This window comes from Hippoglossus hippoglossus, chromosome 5 (assembly GCF_009819705.1).
Source record: "Hippoglossus hippoglossus isolate fHipHip1 chromosome 5, fHipHip1.pri, whole genome shotgun sequence".
Lineage (NCBI taxonomy): Eukaryota > Metazoa > Chordata > Actinopteri > Pleuronectiformes > Pleuronectidae > Hippoglossus > Hippoglossus hippoglossus.
The window spans coordinates 10,132,978-10,159,767 of NC_047155.1; the positions used below are offsets into that span (position 1 = coordinate 10,132,978).

A 26,790-nucleotide genomic window follows, 5' to 3' on the forward strand; every position below is an offset into this window, starting at 1 on the left:
GACTGACCTTCGACCCCCCCACCCCCCCACCCCAGTTACAGTACATCGTATTTCATCTCGTCTTAAATGGCTGGTCACAGAAATCCTTCCAAATTATAAATAACACCAAGCCAACAAATCAAAACGTCACTACGGTTATTATAATAACAACAACTACAAAAACATATTAAAAACTAAAAATGTTCAAAAATCTTACTCAAATTGGAAAAAGTTTTAAGTTACAATGAATATTTGTGCCGCTAATATTATAGTAACAGTTTTTTCAGCCACAGAAAACCTTCTTATGCCCCTGTGGGTCTGGGTCTAGTAGCAATGCTAATAATAATAATAATAATAATAATAATAATAATAATAATAAATACTGCAACAACTACTACTAATAGTAATAATAATGATAACAACATTAATGATATTAGTAGTACTGATAACAATAACAACAATAACAATAACAATAATAATAATATATTGTCAGGGAATAATAGCAGCTTAAAATAAATGTACACATTTTAATCTATATATTCCACTTTAAATCACATTGTAGAAAATATATCGTGAGTCAGTTCTTAGTACCTTAGTTGTGCTGATGTTAACATTACTATAATAAAATATACGTTTTAAAAAAGTATTAAAAATAATTATGAATAGAATATTTATATTAAAAAACAAAACAACAACAAACTAATATCCTCTTGGAACCTGAAGGTGGCAGTAATGCAACATTCTGGATGCCAGCTGCCGTAATGCAACAAAAAGAAGAAGAAGACTAATATCCTCTCCGGGGTTCTCCGGTTCTCAAAACAAGCGCACCACATCCGGTCCGGCTGCCAAATCCTTCCGTCGCTGCCACCACCACCAACGCGGTCCGTTGTGAATGAACGTGTCGCACCCGGTATGATAACACTTAGTGTGATTAAAAACAGGATTTTAACAAACATTACTAAACCGCTGAGGGTTTCACGGCTCATAGCTCCGCGCGCCAACCTCCGCTGTTTGCTCCCTGTGGACGAGACTCGCGCAGCAGCTCGTTTCATGTCCAGCGAAGCGAAGAGACTCCGCTCAGAAAACATGTCGGCGACAAAGATCGGGACCCACAACGGCAGCTTCCACTGTGACGAGGTTCTGGCCTGTTTCTTCCTGCGCCAGCTCCCCGAGTACAAGGTGAGAGGAGATGCTAACGTGTGGCTAATGCCCCATCAGCTGTTTAACACCACAGTGTGTGTTGACCTCTGCTTTGTAACAAACCCGAACACTGGAGGCACATCTGGATGTTACTGAATCCTGCAGGTGTTTGTGGACAGATGTTTTCTTGTGTTTCTCTGCTGTGGGTCCTATGTAACTGTTACACCAGACCCATGTAATGTGACAACGCACCAGACGGGGGTGCTGCTGTGTAGAAAGATGCTGATCTCCCTTAAACAAGCAAGATCCATAATATCTCTAGTTAAAATTCTAAATATTATGTGTCAGGTTGAAAGAGCAACATGTTCATCAGACTTATGTGTTTCTACTTTATCCTTTTAGTACCTTTTTATAAAGTGACACAATGTTATTGTCAGTGTTCAAGAAATAAGTCAATTCAGCAGGAATTGACTGAGTTGTAACAGGTGCTGGTGTTAAAAACATCTTTCTCAGAAAGGTTTCATGTCATATTTTATTACATTTTTTGCAGCCGTCACAATATGACAAACACACAACTCATGTCACGATATCTGTCACTGTATCGTCCAGTCTTACTCCAGTTGATAATAACCAGAAGATGTTTTAAACACATTATCACACTGTGTGTAGATATAATGCTCATTGTGTATTTGTATAAAAGTGTCTTCAGTATTGTATGTGGATATATTTACTGAAGGTTAGAGCCCCATTTTGCAAGAGGCTTATTTCCATTGGATCCAATCATGGCCACATTAAAAACATAGTTAATTGTCGTCATTGAATTCATTTCAATGTGTTTCTCTCTAGGTTTGATGTGGTTTATAAAACCTAAATGAGGCCTGGGCATGAAATGTCAGTTACTTCCTGGAGATCTTCTTTTCCACTTTACCAGAGACTTGATAGTAAATCCTGACAGATCCACAAATCCTTCTATTCCTTTCTCAGGATGCTGAGATCGTCCGGACCAGGGACCCGGCGAAGCTGGCAGAGTGCGACATTGTTGTAGATGTGGGAGGAGAGTTTGACCCGAAGAAGCACCGCTATGACCATCACCAGAGGTACGGCACTGACATGGGGCTGCTGCTAAGATTTATTTTTGATTTCTGTAGACGTTTGGAATAAAATGAACTGAGATTGGGGAGGATATGGACATTTGTAGAGCACAAATGTAACAAACATCATTAACAATGGCTCTTTCCATTTAGAGACAGCCCTCATGATTACTAAACAACAGATATTCGCCTGCTTTAAAATGTTACACTAGACATGTTAACATGAACACCAATATTCTGTTATTAACCATGTATTTTCTCATTAACTCAAATAAAGCCATACTTTAAATAAGTAATAATACATTTATCTGCCGATGCTTTCTTCTTGCAGCTATATTTGTATCAGCTGGATTTAAAAGAAATGTAGATCAAAGTGAGAAAAGATTAATTGGAAGCTATTTAAATGACCAATTACCTGTTAAAAGTGCATTTTCAAGCAAAAAGTTAATTCCATTGGTTTAAGAAAATTTGAGAATATTCCTGCTGTTGCAGTCACACAACCCAAGAGTTAGATTGTCAAGATTGTCAAGAGGTTAATCAGTAAGTGTTTGTTGTGAGGCCTGCATTGGATCAAATGCACAGACTCCATATTACATTACACTTTTATCCAAAGCGACTTCCTATAAGTGCATTAAACCATGAGGGTACAAACCCCATCACCAAGAATCATGCAAATACATTAGCTTCAAAAAAGCCGAGCTACAAAGTGCTACATGTAAGTGACACTTGACTTTGACCATCTTCTTAGCCAAGGTGTAGTTGGAAGAGGTGTGTATTGATTTCTGTATTATTGTATCGACATGTGTTGATACATCTGTAAACATGAGCCTCTTTACCCTTGGATTTAACCACATATTTTCTATTTGCCGCCATCGTGTCAGCCTAAACTCTAGACGGGTAAATATAACCGGATTTCAGATCCATCACTCTTTTATGTTGTTGTCCAGAAAACAAGGCTATAAATGTACATTATAATTGGTACCAAGGATGAGAGGAATCCTTGACGCCTCCTGATTGCATTAAATCACGAATGACCAGCCTCCGTGTTTTCTGCTACATCTCCGTCCAAAGTTCCTTCCGAGTGATTGCATTCACTCAAAGTCTTGTCACGTGGAGTAATCAGCCCACTCCAGTTGTCTCAGCTTAATGTCCTGATGATAATCAGCGATAGCTTTTATGACCACGGTGATAAAGATGTGCCGGAGCTCTCTTCCTGGCAGGCGGTTAGTGATAATTAGCCCTTCAATTGAACGGCCCCCTGCCGTTGGCTCACGAGGCCACGACACTGTCAGGGGCCGCAGGAGAATACCGCTGTCACTCACACATGCAGATGGGGCCAAGGTGGTGATGATGGCAGTGATGGATGGGCTGGGGTGCTGCAGGAAGCTGGATAAGGAGCTGCCAAGTGCGATTAGATTTCAATAGCACTTTTAATTTTTAAATGGTGACCATGTGCAGATTAAGTTGACAGCAAAACCAATACATCACGATTACAATGTAAAATAAGACTGTAATTAAGCCACTAAAAGAGTAAAATTACATTCTGGGAAAAGTTTTTGTAAATTGTTTCTTGCCAAAAGTTAGATGAGAATGTCATGTCTGTCATTTTAAAAGGAGATCAGAGATGGATAGCTTAGCTTTAAGACTAAAAGAAGGAGAAACAGCTTGTTTATTCATTTATTCATTCCTTCTTGAGTGAGGCCTCAAGTAGCAGAGAGATTCCTGGATGCAGTTAAAAGCTTGACCGTTGCGAGGTAGATGCCAATACCAATATTGGAGAGTAAAACATTTCCGAAACTGATATATCTGCAAAAACGATTACTCCAAAGATGACATTATCAAACTCTTTTGACAAAGACATGCAATTTTACAGTTTAACCATATACTCTATTATAAAAAATGCACATAATTTCTCCACAGTTTATAAAAGTTTTCTTATCGGTGTAAATCAGCAAGTATGTCGACATTACCGATTTGTTTGTGAAAGGGTCACAAACGCTCATTTGTATTATCATGTTATTGCATTTATTTGAAACTTCAAACTCTAAGTGTTAAAAGTTGACAGCTGTTTAAATTAGTCCTTAAAAAAGCATGTATTCAGCTTTAAATGGTGTGAAATTGAAAAGCCTATTATCACGTTTGTCTTCAATATGTTATTGATTGAATCATTAACTTAATGGGTCTTTTCTTTCTAATGATGTGCAATAGTACGTGACATATTTAAACGTTTTTTTTAATCTTCTTCTTCACTCACCTTGATTTAGTTCAGTTTGGTAAATGCTCCTCGGCTCAGAAAGGAAACATCTTAGCTTTTCACAGTTAGTTTGACGACTCGACTCCTCTTTGCAAACTGTATCTTTTCTTTCACAAATTTTCCTCTCACTCATTCAGTCCCATCTCCTGATAATCAGAATAGAAATCCTCAGCTTGGCCAATTAGTCCTTTTAATGGCTGTGATTACCCCCCCCCCCCCCACACCCCTCCTCTGCTTGTCACTCATTCATTTCACGGCCTGAGCGGCAGCCCAAGCATCCTAATTAAGCCTGAATTAAATGACCAGCAAGGGCTCAGTACTGGAGCCCACCCATCTCAGCACGTGGCTAAGGAGAGACCTCCGGTGGCGTTTATTTATGTGTTCTCACGCTTACACACTCGCCCGCGAGCTCTCGAATGCCAACTAGCTGCCTGAAGCTGAAGAGATTATTCGACACATGTCCCCTTGATGATATCTGATACGTGTCCAAAGATGTGCTGCACACATCTGGCTGCAGCAGGGAAATCTTTGAATAGCTTTTGAGCAGCTAATGAGCAGAAGACTGATGATTTTGAATCACCCACATGAACATAAACTGGGTGTGCAAATTGTTTTTCTAAATAAATCATCATGTAGCCTCAATCAGGAACATTTATTGTTCTTCTGCAGATTATTTTCAGGATTAATTTGTTAATCTTTTGTCAATAAAATGTGAAAAACAGCTGTTTTTAAAACTACTTCTCTGTTTCTGTAGTAGTCAGCTAATAGAGTGGTTTCTTTTTCCTCAGGACATTTACAGACAGCTACCACAGTTTGAATCCAGAGAAGCCGTGGGTGACCAAACTCAGCTCCGCCGGCCTGGTCTACATGCATTTTGGCCATCGGGTGCTGGCCCAGCTGACGCAGCTGAAGGAGGATGACAAGCAGCTGGAGGTGCTCTATGACAAGGTGGGAGGAGAGTGACAACAGATTTTCAACAGGCTGTGAATTACCATTGATTGTGTTTTATAAGCTTTTGGCGATAAGAGCCGACGCCTGTGTCAATTTGCTGTAAACATAAACATGGGATGTCTGCAGCTGAATTTCCCCGTCATGTCCTGCCTCCTACACGCTCTACTTACATCCCTCGCCTGAATGTTCCAGACATGTTCCTGTTGTCGTGAACACAGGTACAACAACTGGATAAACACCTGCTGTGTTTTTTATATGGAAGCAAAACTGGGAAATATCCAGACCCAATATTTCGGAAAATTAAATGGAGTTCAAACGGCTTCGTCAGAATCAATTTGTAGACACTGCAGTTATATTTAATGTAATTTAGACAGCTCAGCCAGCAGGAGGCCTCAGCACATAGAGATTTAAATGGTCAGGCCCATTAAGCAGCTAAATCTGAGGTCACCATGAATATTATCACTATTATAACACTAATCATTGGAGTTTTGATGTGTCAGTTTGTCGAAAGCCCACAGTAATCCTTTTACTCACGAGGCTTTGTTTATTCTCGGATGTTTCATGTCTCCTCCTGAGCCAGTTCAAACAAACTGTTCCTCTATTTTTGCCTCAAAGCTTAGTTCCACTTGTAAAATGTCAACTCTTTGATGATTGACCTTGTGATGTGCTGGAGAGTTGACTTTTCAGCCCTTAATATGTTTCAGTATATCTGTTCCTCTTCTACTTGCTCTGGGAGCTTTGCCAGTGAACTGCAAAAAAGCTGCAATTTGCCAATTTCCTCTTGGTTTAATGATCCAGCCTTGCAATTTGGCCTCCAGTAAATGCCCACACACTGTGTCCAAATCAATCTCAGTAATCTCAGTGCAATTCTCTCCCCTGAAAGTCCAAATGTCTTTACTGCATTAGCCGGCCAGTGCTTCTTTATAAAATCTACAGTTCCATAATGTTTCATGTCTCTTTCGATTCCTCGCAGCTGTACGATAACTTTGTGGAGGAGGTTGATGCCATAGACAACGGCATTTCCCAGTATGAAGGGGAACCCCGCTACGCCGTTTCCAGCACGATGAGTGCACGTGTCGGCCACCTGAACCCACGCTGGAACAGCAAGAGTCAGGACACTGAGGTGAGCGCATGTGAGTGATGACATGAGTGTGCATGAGTACTCCCTCAGTTTGTTCTATATCAGCTTGATGCAGTTGAACTAAATTACACCAGTTAATTAAACAATTCTAACTTATAACTTGCATATATAAATGTATAAGCCACACACACAAACAGTAATAAACCAAATTCAGTTTCATTTTATAAAAAATATTGATTATGAAATCTTCACTGCAGATAAACCAGGTAGGATGAACACAAAGTTAAACTTTTTATAAAAATCTCTGCACACAACGTCCAGTATGCAAACAATTAAAAAGTGACAGTATATTTCAGCCTGGCAACAGACAGGTAATAAACTTAAAAACAATACATTTTAAACTCAAATTACATCAGTAGAGAGAAATGTAAAAAGCATATCCATTTCAAAAAGCAAAAATACAATAGAAACAAAAGACATATCTCAAAGAATGTTTAAAGTTAATAACCTTTGTCACCTTGCAACAAATCTGAAATGTGAATCATTGAAGTCCCTTTTTGTTTTTGATAACTGAATGTTTTTCATGATGATCTCGCACAACCTGGGAAACCTGTAGTGAAACAAAAAGACAAATTAGGTTAAGAATCTTGAGGTAAACACCTCAGGTTTAATGCAGTGCTCTGTGTTCAGAGTTGTGCTGAAACAACAGAGCCCCAGAAATGGACCAGAGTGACTTCTCTATCCTCATTAGTGCAGGAGTGGAACGCCTGCAGGGAAACAACAAATGTTTTCTCCAGAATCTCATGAGATGCCTGCAGCCTGGCTGCATATATGTTGACTATACCTACATTTTTCCATTGTCGTGGACCAGCCTATTTATAATTTTTACCATATTTCAGTTCACATGATTTTATGTCCTGGTCTTTTCCTCCAATTTCCCTACTCACGCCGAGAGGTGAGACAGTTCTGACACTTCAAAAAGTGAGAGATTTAAATTGGAAGAAGGTTTGGCAGATAAATTAATGGCTGACTGACCTGCTGAACTCTGAACAGTGGCTGTTTGTGATAAGTGAAAAACCTAAATGGATTTTCTCCTCCAGCCACAACTGTTGAACTCAGGGACATTGCAGACCCCTCAATCAGATGTATGCAGCTTAGGATTCCGCATTGGCAGACTGTGTGTGTGTGTGTGTGTGTGTGTGTGTGTGTGTGTGTGTGTGTGTGTGTGTGTGTGTGTGTGTGTGTGTGTGTGTGTGTGTGTGTGTGTGTGTGTGTGTGTGTGTGTGTGTGTGTGTGTGTGTGTGTGTGTGTGTGGGCTATGGTGTGCACACGTGCTGATGATTGCATGGGTTTGAATCCATATCTGTCTTTCTCATGCTCTCTTGGTTGGAGAGAGGAAGGTCAGACTGAGGTTTGTGCAGAATGTGACATGAAGCTGATGAAGCAATTGCTGCAGAGATCAGTGAGGAGATGGTTCAAAATCAAAATACACAATCCAATGACAAAAGTTGTGATTGATCATTAGGATTTTGCACCAAGTTATTTTTCTCTTTCATTTAAATTACATCTTCAGTCATGTCGGTTGTCAAAACAATGTATTTCTGCCTTCACAATATGCTACAGTGTTACTGTCACATTAATTCACTGTATTCATTTGTATATGTTTACTCCTGTTTTCACCAGGAGGGTTTCAGGAAGGCCATGAAAATGGTTGGGGAGGAGTTCCTGGACCGTGTGGATTTTTACCAGTCCTCCTGGTTACCGGCTCGTGTGGTGGTGGAGGAAGCTGTTAAGCAAAGACATCAGGTACTTGACCGTCTGATCTAATGTTCATATTTTCATTTAGTTTTTTGTTTCCCTTCGCGAGTTCATGCCACCTTAGTTATAAAGAAATACTGCAATACTGTCATTACCTTTTATTAATTAATTAGCTCCTTGTATTTTACTGTGTAGATTACGTGTTGTATGTAATACACATTTATACCAACCACACTAATAACTAAATAACTGTTCAGCCAGCTCCTCCAGGAGATGAGGGTAGTTTACTATGGAGCCAGAACAGTCTTAAATTATTCCAAAAACTTAAAAAAACACTTGAGCACTTGATAACATAACATTTTAATTGATTACATTCTTTTCAATGATAGTCATAATACATGTACCTTTTTTAAAATCCCTAATGGAGATATTTGGCAGTGGCTGCATGATTCATATCTGTGTTGTTTTCTATTTTCAGTTCTTTGAAAACTTGAAATACTTATTTCGAATATAATGAAAAAATATACTGTTCTGGTCTCATATTTAGCTTCTGTTACATCACGTTATATAATATTAGACATTATTATATTGACAAACTTGATTATGAAGGTGTAACATTAGATAATTTTTTTTCTAAATTACACAAAGAACTGCAATTGTCACCTCTCTCCAAAATTACAGCGCTCCCCTTTTTTTGTGTTTCTCATTTATCTTGCGTATAACATGCAATTTCACGGTTCCCTTCACATCTCCAGGTAGATCCCAGTGGAGAGGTTCTGTTGTTTTCCCAGGGCGGGTGTCCCTGGAAGGAGCATCTGTTTGCCCTGGAGAATGATCTCAAGGTGGAGACGCCCATCAAGTTTGTCCTGTACCCAGACCAGAACGGACAGTGGAGGGTCCAGTGTGTTCCCGCTGGGCTCCACACCTTTAATAACAGGTAATTCTATTTTTCCAATTCAAAATATTATGCTAAACTACGAATTTAAGACACTTGTGTCTGAGCTCTTATTATTTCGGGCACTACCCAGACGTCACTTTCAAGTTACGGTTGAAATATCGACTGGGAAATTAAAAGCTTTGCCTTCACGCTCAGTTCCCTCTCCACCACAGCAGTCCGGTACAAAGCACCGCATTACTGTTGATGTCACACTAAACCCACCTGTCAATCTCCTGCTCCATCCTCGTCACATCCACCAACACAACCCCCAGATACTCCGTCACTCGGGTTGAGAACCAATTCTTCACACTTGAAGGTGCTGAGTCTCATCATGACCCCTTCACACTCTGCTGCAACTCGCTCCAGTGTTGGCTAAAGGTCACAGCCTGATGAGCCAATAGAATCACATCATCTGCAAAGAGCGGCGATGCAATTCTGATCCTCCCGATGCAAACACTCTCCTCGCCCCACCTGCACCTTGAGGTCGTGTCCATGAATATTACAAACAGGATTGGAGATGAGGGAAAACCCTGGATTTTGGTTTGCTGAGGATGTCGATGCCACTTTCACTTTGGTATTTCAAGAACCAGGTGGCTTGCAGCAGGTGCCCTGGTAACCGGCACCCCCCCCCCCCCCCACCCCCCCCCCCCCCCCCCCCCCCCCCCCCCCACAGAATGAAATTGCCATTCTGCGTGATGAGCTTTTGATCTGAAGTGTATAAGGAGCACCTTGCATGAGTTACCTTGGCAGAAATCAAGAATGCAGAACTTGCAGGGATGTTGTGACCCTGACTAGCAAACAGGTTCTCACAGACGGGATTGATTTATTTATTATTCATTTATTATTTATTTACCTGTGGAAAACCCAGTGACAGACAGAGCTCCGGAGTCTCCCCGATGAGCTCTGGTGACAGATGATTTCACTTTCATACTTATTGGACAATTTGACAACTAGCCACAGAGGGCTGACATGTCATCCGGGGAGAATATCTCTTTGTTTTCTTCTCACACTGGTCTCAAAGGGTTTGAAAGGATGTAAACAAACCCAATACCTCCTGAGCCCTTTCTCCAGGCTCACCTTTCTCACTCAGGTGTTTCCTTTTTAGTTTTCCTAATGATAATTGCACGCTCTGCTTCACATACAGCAGGCTGGGTCATTCTTATTTAAACATGCTCCAAGATGTTTATGAAGGTGATTATTATGAATGTGAGTTTCACGCTCTATTGAACAACACAGGCTTGTTAGATTAGCTGTCCCAATTATCTTTAAATATAAGCAATGAAGAAACCAGTACTTCGGTATTTGAATGTGCTTTAATTAAACAGAAATGTATTTTTTGCAAAAAATATCAACTGTTAATGCACAATTTCGGCAGCCAAATTTTTTGCTCTCCAGTCTCTCTCTTGTTATTCCAAATGTCCCTTGGGATCAATACACTATTCATCTGTCTATCATTCTGCCACTAGTTCAGTACACTGCAACTTTTTTCTTTTATATACTTCCTGGATGCTCTTCTTTCATGGACCTGTCAGCTGACCTATCAGTACACATCTTGGTTGTCTACCATAGGATAATGTCTCTGTCTCAGTGTGATGGTGGTTAAGTGCTTTGGCCTTTTTTTACTTTTTATTATACAAACATTGGTTACAGATAAAGTAACTATGTCATCTGTTGTAATTCTCCCCTTCATATTGAAATCTTTGGGACCAACCCTCATGTGTTGTCTTAGTTCAGCTGTGTACCATGAAGGTCCTTCTTGTGTTTCTTGCTGGACTGATCACAAATTAGCATCGCATGTTCAGTACACTTTTAGAAACCAATGATTTTAGATATGTTGCAGATTGAGTCAATGCAGTTGTTTGGTTGCAGAAACATGCTCTTACTCATTGCAATTGCAGAGAAGAAAAATCTCTCTTTCCTCATTCATCCGTGTGATACTGAGGAATTTTTTCAATGGCAGATGATCCCATCCCCATTTAGAACACCCTGCGTCACTCAGTGGGAACACTCTGTTTCCACATCACCATCATCAGTCTGCTCTTCTAACCAACCTTCTGCAACCTTGAAGTTGGTTCGGGCACAGCCAGCACATCAAAGAAGGGGGACACTTTCCTGGATTCTGTACGTGGTCCTCTAGTTTTCCTTTATTAGCACAAACACAGACGGGTCAGCTCGCAGCCGCTGAGGAGACACTCGCTGAAATGGACAAAATAGTATTGCATTAGAATCACTATTCTCCATTTGAATCTTTTAATATTTTTTGATGTTGTGATACTTTGGATTGTTTGTGCCATACATGTAAATATCTCACCTTTCCGGGCTGTGTGCATTAGTGCCTAGTTGTTGATCATTTTCTCATCTCCTAGTCATAATGAGGACTTCACCCCACAAGCCTGCCACTTAAAGGAAAGCTCCCTCATCCGTGCCCATTAAATCACATTAATATTCACTAGTGACACCCAGTGCCACTCAGTAGAAAATGGTGTTGACAAGACAAAGACCCGATGTGTTAATTTTCCCAGATAATTAACACCCCTGAAGTTTGTGTCCCCTGCCTCTAGAGGGGAATTGTTTACCTGATTAGCATCTTCTGCACGTTGACCCGCTGCTACTGCTCATAACATTTTACACTGTGTACAGCAGAGTGCAAACCAGTGTACGTTTGGTGCAGCCCTAACTGGCTCTCCCACAGCAGCATGGCCGCCTCTCCTTCTTTTCTCTCACTATTAGCTACTGCGATTTCTTCCTGACCCTCTCCCCCTGCTTCATGCAGCTGCCGTAGCACCGCTGGTTGAACTCTGGAAATATTCAAAACCAATTAATTGGAAAGCTAATCGCACTGTTCAGCTTTCCCTTGTGTGATTTCTAGGTAATCGGTTTTGCTAAGACCTCTCGCCCAGACTGTCTTCGTGCCGCCTCAGGACGAGCCCTTCTATGTCTTTGAAAACATTTTTTCAATTTACCGACATGCAGGATCAGACTTGAAAAACATTAGTGTTATCTATTTGAACGAGCAGTCAACATTGACTTGCAGTTTGTGCAACGTACCTCAACTACCCAGACAAATTCTAACAGCCTCTAACAGGAAAAACCCAACAACATCCCTTCCTCCTGCATTTTATGGTGCTTTGATTCAGACTTCTCACAGGCAGGTTTGCTGTCTGTGTGTTTGAGAGAGAAAATCAGCATGTGTGGGTCAGTGTTGCTGTTTCTGCCGACTGCCACAAATAAATCATGGAAAGTATGGAAATCACCGGGTATAGAAAATCTTTCCCACCGCAATGTTGCTGAGTCTTCTCCACTTAATCACCAGTGACAGAGGTGAAAGAATATTGGTTGTGATTTGTGCTTTACAAAACTATAGAGATGAAAAATATTGACTCGGGGAAATATTTTTTTTCTGATAACCATTTTCATTTTTGGATACGATTCAGAAATGGGCTGATTTGTTTGGCTCCATCTCTTACAAACTCTTATCACACTTTTTATCTCTTCTCACCATTTCCATCCCCATTTAGAACACTCTGCGTCAGTCAGTGGGAACACTCTGTTTCCACATCACCACATCATGAATGCACTTATTGTAAGTCACTTTGGATAAAAGCGTCAGCTAAATGTAATGTAATGTAATTTCGGTGTCAAAACATGTCAAGTTCAGTTTTTATTGATAATTTTATACATGCATGCATATGTTAACCAAAAGCTTTCCTATCAGATATGGGGTTGGAAATTGACATGTAACTTGCTGATTTAGATGCTTTTAAGGGATAAAAGCCAGGAATACTTTTTCCATTGCAAGATTTGTCTTAAAATGAATTTAAATTGGTAAAAATGGTCTTTAAAACTCATAAATTGAACTTGTGTATATCTGTAGACCCTGTGTTGTTCAGACTAAATCCCTTTGAGAAGAATTTAAAATGTCGGACTGTATGAATATTGACTTTACATCTCCGATACATTAGACCAGACGACCACAGCAGATGGTCTCTTAGCCACGGGTCCACCTGACCGCCATGTTTTTAGAATGTGTCGTTTCCTCTGACAGTATGTGCACTGAAGCTTTTATCCCTGGTTTGACAAGTCTCATCAATGATTCACTGTGGGCTGCTTGGGAGCAGTAGGGGGCTTCCAGAGCACATCATGCCCAAAGAAACAGGAAGAGACTGGGATATCTGTTTGATTTCAGCCTGGCTGCACTGTTCCTTTCTATTTCCTCTCCTATTAGTTTCTTTTCCTCCTCTCTCTCTGTCTCTCTTTTTTCTCTAACATACAGTATTTGTCTGATTCCTATTGTCACCCAATTCCATTTCATCACCTTTTCCCTATATGCCTTGCTCCCTCCTGTTAAATTTCTCCCCCCACTTCCTCCGTCATCCCTATCTCGCCTTCTCACCTTTCACACCCTCCACCCCTCCCTCGCCTCATCCCTGTGCTCAGCTTTTTCCCCCCACTCTGTTGCAGAATCTCATCAGGCGGCAGCCCTTTCAACTTAAGAGACACAGGCACCCGTGTGTGGTCATACCTCAAAAGATTTGATGTAATGCAAACAGGGTAGTTGCTGTGTAGAGCGACACAAGAACAATGGCCACTGAGATGGATAAAAAGCAGAGCTCCAGATGGCTCTGTCTCTGGGTGGCCTGCTTCCTTCCAGTGTGCAAGTGCCGACTTGCGAAAGGTGTGTTGTTATCACCCGTGTCCCTGCTACTGCACCTGGGGGAGAACAGGGTCTATTTTGATCAGCATTGCATTGCTAAGGAAATGTGAGGTGGGAGAAGGAAGAGGGTGATGGAAGCAGTCCTTCCACTGAGATGTAAAATATAGGGTAATATAGGATAATGATGAAAGATGACTAGGTCAATAAGAACATTACTGGAAAAATAAATAAAATATATATTTTAATTAAGAGATAATTAGATCATTTAAATGTTCAGAAAACAGTAATTATAATTTCCAAAAAAAGCCCTGGTTACCTGTCCCAATAGTTGAGGATGAGATAAAAATATAAAAGATATAAAGAAATAAAAGAAAAAGCAGCAAATCCCTACAAATCAAAACCTTTGACTGGATAATGTTTGACATTTTTGCTTAAAAATGTATTGAAAATGATTTAGCGATTATCTGAAAAGTTACAGCTTTCTTAGACATTCAACTGAAGATCAAATGTTTGTGACATCTAAGATAAATTGAGAATGAAAAGCTAGGAGCTATGAAAAAAACAATCATGATGAGAAGACAAAATAGAAACAATTCTATCATTTTCTTTCAAAGATCATATTCGTCTCTTTTTCCCACTCTGCCCTCTTTTGAGATCAATTGACTAAATCTCTGGTATATGGCTCCTGTTGAAAGAAGAAGAGTAAAGTGTTTAAATTCTCTAGCACATAAATTGTGTCCATGAATTTTGAGTCAGCAGGCTGCAGGAGCATTTGGCACCTCATGTTTAGGTCTTTGCCATCAACGGCATTCTGAGACAAATTTCGATTGCACCTGACTGATCACATTAAGCCTGAAGTGAACAAATAAATTATAAAAATATGCCAGGAAAAAAAAGCAATTCTGGTCTGGTGCTTTATTTGATAAGAAGAAAATAGGATGATACACCTGGGTACAACAATACTAGAGAAGGTGGCGAGTTTCACTGCTCGGTTCAGGAGCTTAAACTGAACCACAGCATCTTCATGATATATTTCAGGATGTCTGGTGGACAGATTGAAGAAGTGCTGCAGAAACTGGCCCCAAGATCGTAGTTAAAATTTAATTTAACGAAAGTCCTGTTTGTTCGTAAACAGTCCCAGCTGTGCGTAATGTTCCATTCATTTTCTTGTTGCCTGTTGCGTGATCCTAAATTCAAGTTACATTGTATCCCTTTAAAGGCAAAAACAACTGAGCAATGTCTAAAGACTAATGTATTAAAAATAATCTACAAATATACTTAATATCAGACTGGATAGAGGAAGAAGTGGTTCTACTACTGCTGCTTCAAAGTGTGACGTCAACAACACACATTCTGATTGGTTAGATATGTACATGTCGAAAGCGACATACCAAAAGCAGCAATATTGTCCGTCAACATTCGCACATAAAGCCAGCGCTGACTGAACGTAGGTTCACAAAATATTAATAACAGATGAATCACATGAAAAAAACGCCTTGTGTGCAAAGGACTTGCATCTCTCCAAGAAAGAAACATGTTTAAACTCTCTACTATAGAAATTGAGTCAGCAAACTGCAGGAGAATTGAATACCTCTGAACACATGACCGTCATAATTCCGATTGGGCACAACATCTCTAAATACAAGCAGATTTGTCCCATTTATATTCCTAATTAAGCAGCTTCTCCCAGTATCTGTCTCATAATGGTTTAATAAAGGTCTTAGTGGGGAGGGGGGTCTTATCCCATGAAAAGAGTAATTTGCTAATCGTGGCCTTATTTTTAGACATCGGTCATCTTGAGAATCAGAGCTTCATGGCCTGTCATAACAACAGTCATCCCCCTCCTACTCTTTTCCTCATTACCAGCCCTGTTGACCTTTCCGCTGAGCTCGTTTTCCAGCCGTACTGGGGAGCTATTGATTGCTCGGTTCATTTAACAGGGATTACGGGTTCGTCATGCTTTCCTCCCCATGTTGTCTCATGACAGTCTTAATGGGGATGAGATTGTACAGACTGCCGGTGAGAGGAGTCTGAGAAAAATCGAGTTTCAGTGCACGTGTACACATCAACAATTATTTTCGTGTGATTTCTGATGGATTTAGAAGCTCCTCACATCCTGAATCTTATGTTATACAGAATGGTAAAGAATATTTAAAAGGAAAACTCAGAAGGAGAGAAAACATTTGACTCATTTCAAACTTTTTGACAGCCATTTCACTTTTAGTCTCAAAGGTTTGAGCTGTTCCATACTTCATCGAGCGTGTGACAGCGAGGAAGAGAAGCCCGAGGTTAACATGACATTTTATAATGAAACCTGATGCCTTTTAGCAGATTGAGTGAGTTTTTAAGGGCTTTTCAAGTCTATTTCAGAAGCAGTGGAAGGGAGAGAGGCGAGCGATGAAGTGATGAGTCAGAATGGAATCAGAATCAGTATCAAAGACGACTAAATCTATCAATTATTATACATACGGACAATACAGTGGTCTGAGAGGAAGGAGATAATAAGTCCATCAAGGCAGGAATCACACACACACACACCATCACGTAATGTGTTTTAAACCATGTGCCAGGCTGTAGACGGGTCTGTGCTTCTTCCAGTGGGTGGTAAATGAGCTGCTCTACATTTTTATGAATTTTCAGCCTGTGTACGCGACATCCAAAGACACTTTGTTGGGGTCAGCTCGTAAGCCCTGGCAGAACCAATCTTTTCTTGACCTCGTAAGATTGCCTGTTGTCTCCGCTGCCACCGCTCGTCTCTCCGACCGCGGTGCCAATCTGGGATTTTTCCACATCACTGGAGAGGGACAAAGCTGGTTTTAGTCGTCATTTTGCTGGGACTGATTGCAATGGCGCTGTATGCGAGGGTTACTGCAGTTTACCTTTAATGGCAGCAGTTTACCTCACATTCTCCAGGTCATTGAATCTGAAAATACAAAGAGCAATTCAAGTCTTACTGCAGAAGCCATACAGAAAATAACGGAAGGAAATCATCATCATTTACTTCTCATCTTTAAATGTCTTTGTTGTCGTTTTGTCCAAAAAACAGCACAAAACCCATCGACCCTTTGTTTAATGTTGTATAAGACAAAGCAAGGACACAAATCTTCACAGTTGAGAAGATATGGCCAGAAATTTTGGGGTATTTTTGCTTTAAAAAGTGACTCAAACAATGAACATGAAAGTAGTTTTCTTTGGTTTGATTCTCTTCATACACTGATATTTTGTTAATAGGATTCCTGGGTTAGAAGTGGTGTTATAATTGCTGGTTTTCTGCTTGTGCAGACATGTACAGCCCAGTGTGTCAACAGGAAGTGAGCAGCTGACCACATAGCGTACTCCATCTGTGAGCCAACCTGCCCTTCTGTCTTCCTCTCCCAGGCTGTCCTTGCTAGAGGAGTGGCGTGGCGTCAGAGACGATGCGCTGTCGAAGCTCAGTGGGATTAAGGGCTGCATCTTCGTCCACACTGGAGGCTTTATTGGCGGGAACAAGACCCAGGAAGGCGCCCTGGAGATGGCCCGGAGGACCCTGCAGGCTGCAGCCCAGTCCCCTGCAAATGGAAGCAGCTGACCGGTTGGAGAAGGTGGCCAACAGCACATTTTGTTCTCGGGGTTAGTCCTCAGAGAGGATGGCAAGGATTAAAATGTTATTTTCCTAGCTTGAAGTTTGTTCGTCCCACCCAGGGCTAATGTTTTGTTCTGTTTTGCCAGAATTTGGATGGTATGGAAATGGCAGCCAAATAACCTTGGACCAGTTCCCTAATACCTATGTCTATAAACACTCTGAATGTTATTCTTCTCCCCATCTGTACTAAAATCTGTTTCGGTATTCATTTGAAATAAAAAACTATTTGGATTATATTCTGGTCTTCTTGAAACATCTCAGTATTTGGTTGAATCCACAAATCCCAATCCCCCGTTTCCCATTCTCTTGATTTTTGCTCACTACGTTCAAATGCACAAGATATTCCAGGTTCCCTTTTTCCAAAAATGATGATAAAAGCTGATTTAACACTAAGTTAACATTTTGACACAGGTCAGTGTGATAAGAACGATCTTTGGCAATAGAGAAACCTTGGCTTCATTTTTTGGGAGCTGACACGTCGTTCATCTTTATATACGGTCTGACCTGTACCGCTGCTTTGACAAATATTTTTTGGTCACATATTCCAAATGTGCTGATATACATGTCCGAATAAATCCAAATATTATCAACATAACCCACATCTCAATCAGAAAATGCAAAATTCTGAATAAGACTTAACTCAGAAGCTGTTAACATGACCCGTATTCCTGTTATCATATTTGGATTAATAGTGGAACATCAGCTGCCCACTCATCGACCAGCTCCGGCGTCTTCAAAGCCTGTGACTACCACAGACTTTTCCTTTCAAGGGTGGGTTTGCACACACGGACGCACCTGGACGGCGGTGTTATCCTTTCATTTGCAGACGTGCCTAAATGAACTGCAGCACTACAAAGAGATGCTGGGGCCACTTCTGCCGGCTGCACGATCAAAGCGTCAATAATGAGGCCTGTTTAATTCAGAGAAAATTCAATTTACACGCGGCACAAAGAGTTTCTCGTTGGGGCAGCCGGTGTCGTGACAAGGTTACCTCCACAGTGAGACGCCGCGTACAGTCAATTTCCCTGTAATAAAGTCGGGGGGGGGTGGGCCTTGAATTTTCTTATTAATGCGCCAAATTTTCATTCCCCCGTCGCTCTACCTGTTACTCCTCCCTCACTGCCTCTGCCCCGTCTAACACGTGCTCTATCATTTTTATTTTATTTACATCACAGTGCAAATGCCCGAGCAGAGAATAAAGAAAATCATTCACGTGCTGTTAATGTTCCTCTGCTTATGAAACAGAGAAGCCTCTTATGCTCCGAGTGAGAACTGCTCACAAATAGAAACATCAGACACCTTTAAATAAAATCACGTGCAAACATAATAGTCACAACAATGAAGATCTGATCTGTATCTAGTCTCAAGTGCTGAGTTATTGTCTCCTTTTACCTGAGAGAGCAATAATGGATTTAGAAAAGACATCTAGCTTTGTGCCTCTCTCTCACAAACACACACACACACACTTTAGTGTTATTACTCCGCTCTATTGTGCTGGACCTTTTCCAAGGTCTCAATCCAATCTATACACATTTGTGACAGCCATTTAAAGTCACATGGTTCTCATTGTAATCTCTACCAGGCAGCCTTGTGTTGTTATGAGAGATACAGATGATTACCCCCCCCTCTTTTTCCAGCCTCCCTCGCTGAAAGGAGGCATGAGATTGCGACGGTGTGTTCAATGTGACGGTGTAATTGCAAACGCTTTGAGAGAAACATCACATTGAAAGGAAAGGAGAGGGGGGGAAAAAAACATTTGTAGCCTAATATGTATTGATTTGAGTTTCCAGCCACCACTTTACCCTCGCATGCACAATTTCAGGCTTTTTCGCAATCAAGTGCACTTGCTGACCGGATTTTTAAATCCTCGAAAGAATTTTCCTGCATTTTCCCCCCCATTTCTGTTTGTTTTATTCATTCCCACCCAATGCTTCCTCCTACTGAGCCAGATAGGCCGAGCCAGCATGAAATCCTTCCCTGTCAAATCACCTACAAAGCAATATTTTTTAATACTGTATTTTGTCAGTGGGGGTGTTTTTTTCCCCCTCTGCGTTGTAGTTTTTTTACAACACAGCAGCAGATTAAACTGTGTGTTGCTCCTGAGTTGTAAGCAATTTTCAGGCGACAGCCCTGGCAAGTCCCAGTTGGCCACAGTGGGGAAAAAATGGCTACTGAGAGTCTCAGCAGAACACCTGCCCTCAGCCTGACCTGTTGTTAGTGGATTCATTCCCATGAGAGAGTCAGGCTGGTTACAAGAAATGCTCCACTGGCTGTATATCAGCGTCTCACCCACTCCACCAGGCGTAGTCACCAAACAGCCACACGTGCGTGCTGTGCTGGATAATAGACAGAAATCACAACCAAGCATGCGCTCCGTGTCTTGAAAGAGCGCATATCTGCTCCGAGCTGTCAGATCTTTACCTCTCCCTCTGTTTACAGATCTGTGTGAGGTTCATTCAGTGTCCCCCCCCCCCCCCCCGGAGGACGAGAACCAAACAAAACACGGTGATGTCAAACTGCTGCACTTCACTGGAGTTCACACTGTCATCAACAAACTGCTGCCAGGCATGAACATCTTTTTCAGTAGCTTCCCGAAACATAAAAAAAAAAATGCCAGTGCACGTCCACATCCTCTCCCGACTGGACTCGTATTTTTCTTGCTGTAAATTGAACCTCTCACCCCAAATCGTGGCTTTTACTCTCATCTCAGTTCAGTGAGCAGGAAAATAGACCAAATCACATTTTTCCCACTCCCGCAGCCTTTTACAGACCTTACAACTCTCCTTTGCTCCTCAAAATTACACATTCAAGAAGTTTGTCTTGACAAGAAATTCTCCTCTTGGTCTTAAAATGGATTAAATGTAAATCCACCTTCCCTCCTCATTTTGTTACTGGGATCTATTAATATGCTAATATAGCCCCACCCTACTCTTCATCTGCGTTCATTTACGTTTGCGTCTTCACAAACCCTGGCTGTCTAGATCCGTTTCTTTTTTTTTCATGCTGCTCAACATCATTAAAAAAACACATCAACTCCTGGCGTCTACACTTGTCTGGAGTTTTAGAGCCGCTAAGTTTGAAAACGCTGTTAGCTCCGTTTTAGTAGAAAACTCTGCAGCCGTGTTTTTCGTAAAGAAGGGCAGAAACAGATGACAGGTAACAATGGCATCGACACTCACAGCTACTTGCTGATTGGGTCTTTATTGGGATGTAGACTTTGCTGATTCTTCAAGCTCATATCACAACAACAGGCCCTATAGGCTCGGCTCCTAGAGTAGAACGCAATATGGAAAATGAATTCTTCTAAGCTGTTATGCAGTTAAATTCATAAGGAATCAAGCAATTATTCAAGTTATTCCTGTGTGCACCAGCACTCGCATGCCCAGTGTGCGTCAGTGGTCACGTGATGTTTTCAGGAGTGTTAGGGATTAAAACTGATATGATGCCAAAACACTCATGTGGATGGAGATAGATTTATTTTGAAAAAGCCGTTTTCAAACAAAAACGTACACGGATGTAACCTCAGACTGGCATTTGGTTACTGCAGTGTTAAGGGTGGAAATGCTCAGCCAGGGCGTTGACCTCTTATTTTGCTAAAAATATGTCTTTTAATATATCAAAGGAGAACATAATAACAGGCTCTTTAGTTATGCACTTTCTTTGTTCCACAAAACTCAGCTTGTCCGCCACCCTGTCTGTGGCACCACTGGAGACAATCATGGGCAAAAGATTCACAGAAATTCAGCTGCAAACAGGTTTTTAAATATAAATACTTGCAGCATTCTGTACTATATTTGACTTGCAGTCAAAATGTTCGTCATAGTTTTTTTTTCTCAGCAGGCTGACGGGAGCGGGACAGGCAGAGGACGGATATGTTTTGCCATTGGGGCTGTCAGACTCGTCCTTCCCCCCCTGAGGGCTCCTCTGGTAGATGGACAGATATTCTTGCTGCTCATGATAGAGGAGGAAAACGATAGCGGGGGCACTCATGCTGAGAGCGAACCCCCTTGAATATCATTTTTCTACACAGTGTGTGAATTGTGTGCTGAAGTCTCGTCCTTGTTATTTATAGGGAAATGTGTGACCCCGGGTAAGTGTGTCTCCGTGTGCCCTTCTTCTCCCGTGTTTGTTAATCCATGCATGCATCTGACTGATACATTATGCGTGGAAATCACTCTTCATTTCCACCATGATGCCGAGTGGATCTGTGATGTGTGTGCGGTCTTTACATCACATGAGGGATGAAGTGTGTGTGTCCACTTCACCTCCAACAATGAGCCTTGAAACACAGACGTGAGTGATCAGAGGTGCATCTTCCCTTTAATCTTATTTGTTTGAGCTCTCCACTCATCTTTGTTTTACCCCGACAGCCGCACATGTACAGTTACTGTATCTGCACCTCAGTGTGACACCTACTGCACATGCATGGGTTTGAAGGGGACATTTCACAATATAAATAATATAAAAGCTGGACTTCTATACAGTGTGTGTGTGTGTGTGTGTGTGTGTGTGTGTGCGTGTGTGTCTCTCACTTGTGATTAAATCCAATTTTTTGAAGGAAGATATGACGAGTGACAGAAAAATCTAATTAAACCTGCAAGTAATTAAGTTAATAACTCGTGTGGAAGTGAGTGATGCTTTCTCAGAAATCCACTGACTGATCCCACGGTGTAGTGAGGAGGTGACGGCCTGATGGGGGCGCACGCGTCCCCACATCACACACGCTCACACAAACACACACACACACACACGCAGAGAGAGAGAGAGAAAGGGTTTGCCCCACATCTCTCCAGCTCTAACCACCCTCCGGTCAGACAGTCGGTGGTGAAACCCTCTGCAGGCGACAATCCACGGATCCACAGCTGATTCTATCCGCTCAGCTTTTTTCCCCCAAACTGCATCTACACAAAGAAGATGAGGATGTTCAGTCTCCTGTTGGGAAAAGTGCGACGAGAAATTGCAAACAAAGTCTAAAAAAAAGGGGGAAAACCCATCCTTCTGGATACTTGCTGGATTTCAAACCATCTACAGGTGAGTTATTTTATCCATCACTCTCTATTAATTCATTTAAAATATCCTAATTTTTTTAAATTTGCATTAACTTTCTAAATTACTGTATGTGCGTGAAAGCTTCACCATTATTATTCAAAAGTTGCAAAGCGAAGCAGGATCCACTGTTGATTGGCTCTTTGTTCCAAAAGGCTGCTCCCCTGAGTTTCCTTCTACCTGCTCCACTCACATTAATTTCATTTCACACCAAATAACATTTCCTCGGGAAATAGCCATGACTTGCATGTGTGCAGGTTAATCCCACCGAGAAAGGGGGATTCGCTTGAGATGAAGTCAGACTCAGAAAGCAGGAGAGTACATCTGATATTGAAGTAATGTCCTTTGCTTTGACAGATGTGGAACAATATTAATAATTAGAAATACAAATGCTGCAATCATCGTCTATAGGCTGCATATATGCATTGTATTGTATATGCAATTTGAGCCCATCCCACCTAATTTACTAACACAGACATCCTCTTGTACTGGTATTACATATTAAAGACAAGTGGACAAAAGAAAAAGACACAAAAAGAAGAAAATTCTAAGAATTTCCAAATAAACTTTCACTTACAGGACTATTCCATATCTATAAATTGACTCGATAAACAGCTTTTTTTCATCTTCTCGCAGGCTTTCTCCAGATAACTGGCTAATTTCTATGTTTCATACATCAACAGCCAAATCAATCTTTGCTCATCCATAATTTCAAATCAATATCTAATTATTTTTCTTCAAAACAGAGCATTACGACCTATAACAGAGTCGGATCAGGGAGTCTCTCCCCTGTCCTCCAACCTCTCCTTCCTATTCTTATTCCTGCAGCTCATTATTATTTCTGTTAATTGGGGATTTGCATACACCTCCATTATGTTAATAGCTGACGGTTAATGAGTGGGTGAACTAAATCATCCCGTCTGTTTATGCAGCCTCTTGGCACCACAGGACTGTCAGTCGGTCTGTCAGTCACCTTTAGACACATCCACCCAATCTAGGACACTGTTGATCTGGGGATAGGTTCCGTGGTTCTGGGGTGTAGAAGCCCTCAGTGTGTGCTCTGCTCTCCGTGCAGGGGAGACATGATTCTGTTAGGAAGACGGGGACAAAGCAGATGACATTTGAGAGGATGGTCATTTAATCCGATTCAAGGAGTCTATTGTGATTCCTCTCCTGGAACCGGAGCATCATTTGGGCTGTGCTTGTCTCAGCAAAACAAAACAAAAAGCCTCTTAAAAAAACCACCTGATTGGATTAGCTGAGCAAACTACACTGACACCATTTCCAGAGGAGGAAACGCAGACAAATGAGACTGAGCGGATCGAAAATAGCTTACAACACATCTTGCATGTCTTGAAAGGATTCATTTAAAAAAAAACTTCTATCCAGTTGTTGAGCAGATCCTAGCACCCACACTACTCCTGGTTTATTTATTTTTTCCAACTGTGCCACTTATTGACACCGTGTGACTCAGGCAGGATTGATGTTCTTGCAGTTAATAGTGTAGCAGGCAATACTTGGACCATCGATCCCACCTCTCTCTAACCCCCTTCCTCACACCCTGTGGAATATGATTAAGGGGCTGTGGCATGATGGGAGAATAAAAAGAGGGATAAGAGCAGAGGAACGTTTATTGATAAGCATAATGTGATGCTTTTCTTCTTGGGTGGCAGAGGCGTGAAGAACGATTTATGTCCTTTTAATGCAGAAATGTATACGTTTTATTAAATCATTTGAACTATTGTTGCTGTTGCTTAAGCAGTGATTCACAAGTGCAATAAAAAACACTGTCGTTTCTTCTAAAAGTCCAGTTTCATTCAAAAGTGATGAATATCGTCAATATCGTACAATATAATAGAGATGCATTTGTTGCTCTGAAATTGTTGTCCTCTGACATATTTTGCTTTTTTCAAATCACAGTCTCTCCATGCAGGGTTATATTTAGCAGATACACTGATTTAAGCCTATTTCAGTGTCTCTCTCTTTACCCACTGACCTTTTTCCTCCTCCTCTTGAACATAATAATCTCCCCCAGGCCCGGTTTGTTTGATTGCATGTAAATACACAGACTCATCTTTTCCACACTGACCCTGTTTCTCTCAGTCTGTCAGAATCTCCTGGTGCGACCGCGTGTTTGCCTGAGTGGGACCTGATGTGTGTCGGGGGGCTATGGTGACGCGATGTGCACAGGCTGGTGTGAGGAGAGATGTACCAGCGCCAGTGGAGGAAGACGCAGGGATAAACGAGTGGATCTTCACCCATGGCTGTGCATCACAATCTTGTTCTGTGCTCTGTGGGGCCGGGTGTCGCCCCAGTGCCCGGACAGCTGCCACTGTGCCTGGGACACAGCCACGGTGCAGTGCTCAGATGCCGGGCTGCGGGACATCCCAGAGGGGATCCCACCGGAAACCGTCTCCCTCCACCTGGAACGCAACTCCATCCGGAACATCCCGGAGAGGGCCTTCAGCGACCTGGTCCACCTGCGGGACCTGTACCTGTCCCACAACCGCATCGACTCGCTGGCCTCGGGTGCCTTGCGGCACCTGGGCTCCGAGCTGCGTCTGCTGGACCTCTCACACAACCTGCTGAGACAGGCCAACAGGGAGGAGTTCGGCTCCACGAGAGCAAAGACGCGCCTCTACCACAACCCCTGGCACTGCGACTGCGCCCTCCAGGAGCTGATGGAGACCCTGAACCTTGAGCCCGAAACGGTGAACGGGATCGTTTGTGAGAGCTCTGTGCGGGGGTTGGGCGAGGGCAGCAGGTGGGAGGACCCGGGGTCGCAGGGCGAGCATGCGGGTCAGCCGCTCGTCAAGCTGCTGGATTCTGGGGTGAACTTCTGCAGCCTGCAGAGGAAAACCACCGACGTGGCCATGCTGGTGACGATGTTTGTGTGGTTCTTCATGGTCATCGTGTACGTGGTGTACTATGTGAGGCAGAACCAAGCCGAGGCCCGCAGGCATCTGGAGTACCTGAAGAGTTTACCCAGCCCTGGCAAGGCCCTCACTGAGACAGACACTCTCAGCACTGGTTTCTGAACTTCTCCCCTGCTGTTATTTAAATGGAATACTCAATAATGGAGGACGCTACATACGAAGTTAACCTTTTACAGCTGTGTTTGCAAAATTTCTTTATATTTGTTACTACTAATTCCCCCCCATGTTTTTCTTAATAGTTATTTTCCTACTGCAGTTTTCTGCGTTTAATGAGAAAGAATTAGTGTGTCCTGGTTTATTCATTTCCCCATCTGCACTGAGAGAGAAAATATAGAGGAAACAGCCGGAGATTAAAACTTGGAATAGGAAAAGTGTCAAAAAAAAAGGAGAGTCTTAAAATCTTATTACCCTCTATGTCCCTCTCGCTCTCCGTCTTTCCTCCCCTCCTTGTCCCACCAGTCTGTGGCCTTCTATCTTTCATTAAGCTCTAATTAGGAGTCTTTGAACAACTGACCCTTAATGGACACTAGAAAGCCACTAATCAGGTGGAGTGTGTCTATCAGGTCTAAGAGGGGAGCCTACACTCAAACGTGTGTCCTCACCACTCGTTGTTTCATTTGCGTGTGTGTGTGTGTGTGTGGTGATTTTGTGCATTGTTACAACAATTTTTTCCCAACACACGACCACAAAGCCAGTCGTGCTCTAGCCAGTGGAGAACTGCCGATCTAAATGTACTCTCAGGGAGCCATTAAAGCCAGAGGTTGTGAACTACATTGTCTCTAAGCTGCAGGAAATCAGCTCTAAAGTATCTGGACAGCTTAGTGTACTGATCGGCATGGAGACATTTCAAGCAGAAATGGATCGTGGGTATGAATTAGATTAGTATAGCCATTTATCCTGAGAGAACCTCTGCGTTCAGCTTTAATTAATCTCTCGAGTCCAGCTTCCTCTCTGCACTGATTGCTGTGTACAAATTGTTCCTCCTCCCATTTTTCCATACAAGCTGTAGCTGATTTATTCTTGTTGAAACGAGCACTCTGTTTTCCCAGGTAGCACATTTAACTCTTGACGAGCAGGGTTTGTGCTGGAGTTTCACCGCACATCCAGCTCAGAGTTAAACGGAACAAAACCTGACAGGATTAACAGCCACCTTCTTTAATTTCGCTTGACTTCCTCCAAATCATATTTACTGTGGAGCTGCCTCTGGAGCATTATGCTCTCTAAAGGGGAGGGTGGGGTTTTGTGGCGTATGAGTATTTGTCATTCGTCTCGGTTACAAATAGAAACAGCAAATGGCTTCCCTTAAAATCTTTGTTAGCAACATTTGATATGTCGGCCTAT

The 26,790-nt window shown here is 42.0% G+C and overlaps 2 protein-coding genes and 1 long non-coding RNA gene across 4 annotated transcripts; 2 read left to right on the forward strand and 1 right to left on the reverse strand.

Annotated features, from left to right (window-relative positions):
* Window positions 1-783: 783 nt before the first annotated feature.
* myg1 (myg1 exonuclease) lies at window positions 784-17,701 on the forward strand. Its single transcript, XM_034584663.1, has 7 exons — window positions 784-1,158; window positions 2,104-2,216; window positions 5,253-5,412; window positions 6,389-6,538; window positions 8,180-8,302; window positions 9,010-9,191; window positions 17,224-17,701. The coding sequence occupies exons 1-7, from the start codon at window positions 892-894 to the stop codon at window positions 17,411-17,413; spliced, it is 1,185 nt and encodes a 394-aa protein (XP_034440554.1). The 5' UTR covers window positions 784-891; the 3' UTR covers window positions 17,414-17,701.
* Window positions 16,036-21,332, reverse strand: LOC117761073. The gene is made up of 3 exons (XR_004613783.1): window positions 21,123-21,332; window positions 16,725-16,768; window positions 16,036-16,639 (listed from the first exon to the last, which is right to left on the reverse strand). It is a non-coding gene; the product is annotated as an uncharacterized LOC117761073 (long non-coding RNA).
* Window positions 21,333-22,191: 859 nt separating this feature from the next.
* On the forward strand, window positions 22,192-26,243 carry LOC117761072 (leucine-rich repeat-containing protein 3-like). Of its 2 annotated transcripts, none has more exons than XM_034584665.1 (2): window positions 22,192-22,498; window positions 24,625-26,243. In XM_034584665.1, the coding sequence occupies exon 2, from the start codon at window positions 24,694-24,696 to the stop codon at window positions 25,549-25,551; it is 858 nt and encodes a 285-aa protein (XP_034440556.1). In that variant the 5' UTR covers window positions 22,192-22,498; window positions 24,625-24,693; the 3' UTR covers window positions 25,552-26,243. The 2 variants fall into 2 exon arrangements, with proteins under 2 accessions (XP_034440556.1, XP_034440555.1); XM_034584664.1 differs by having other exon boundaries at window positions 22,193-22,498; window positions 24,617-26,243.
* The last annotated feature ends 547 nt before the right edge of the window (window positions 26,244-26,790 follow it).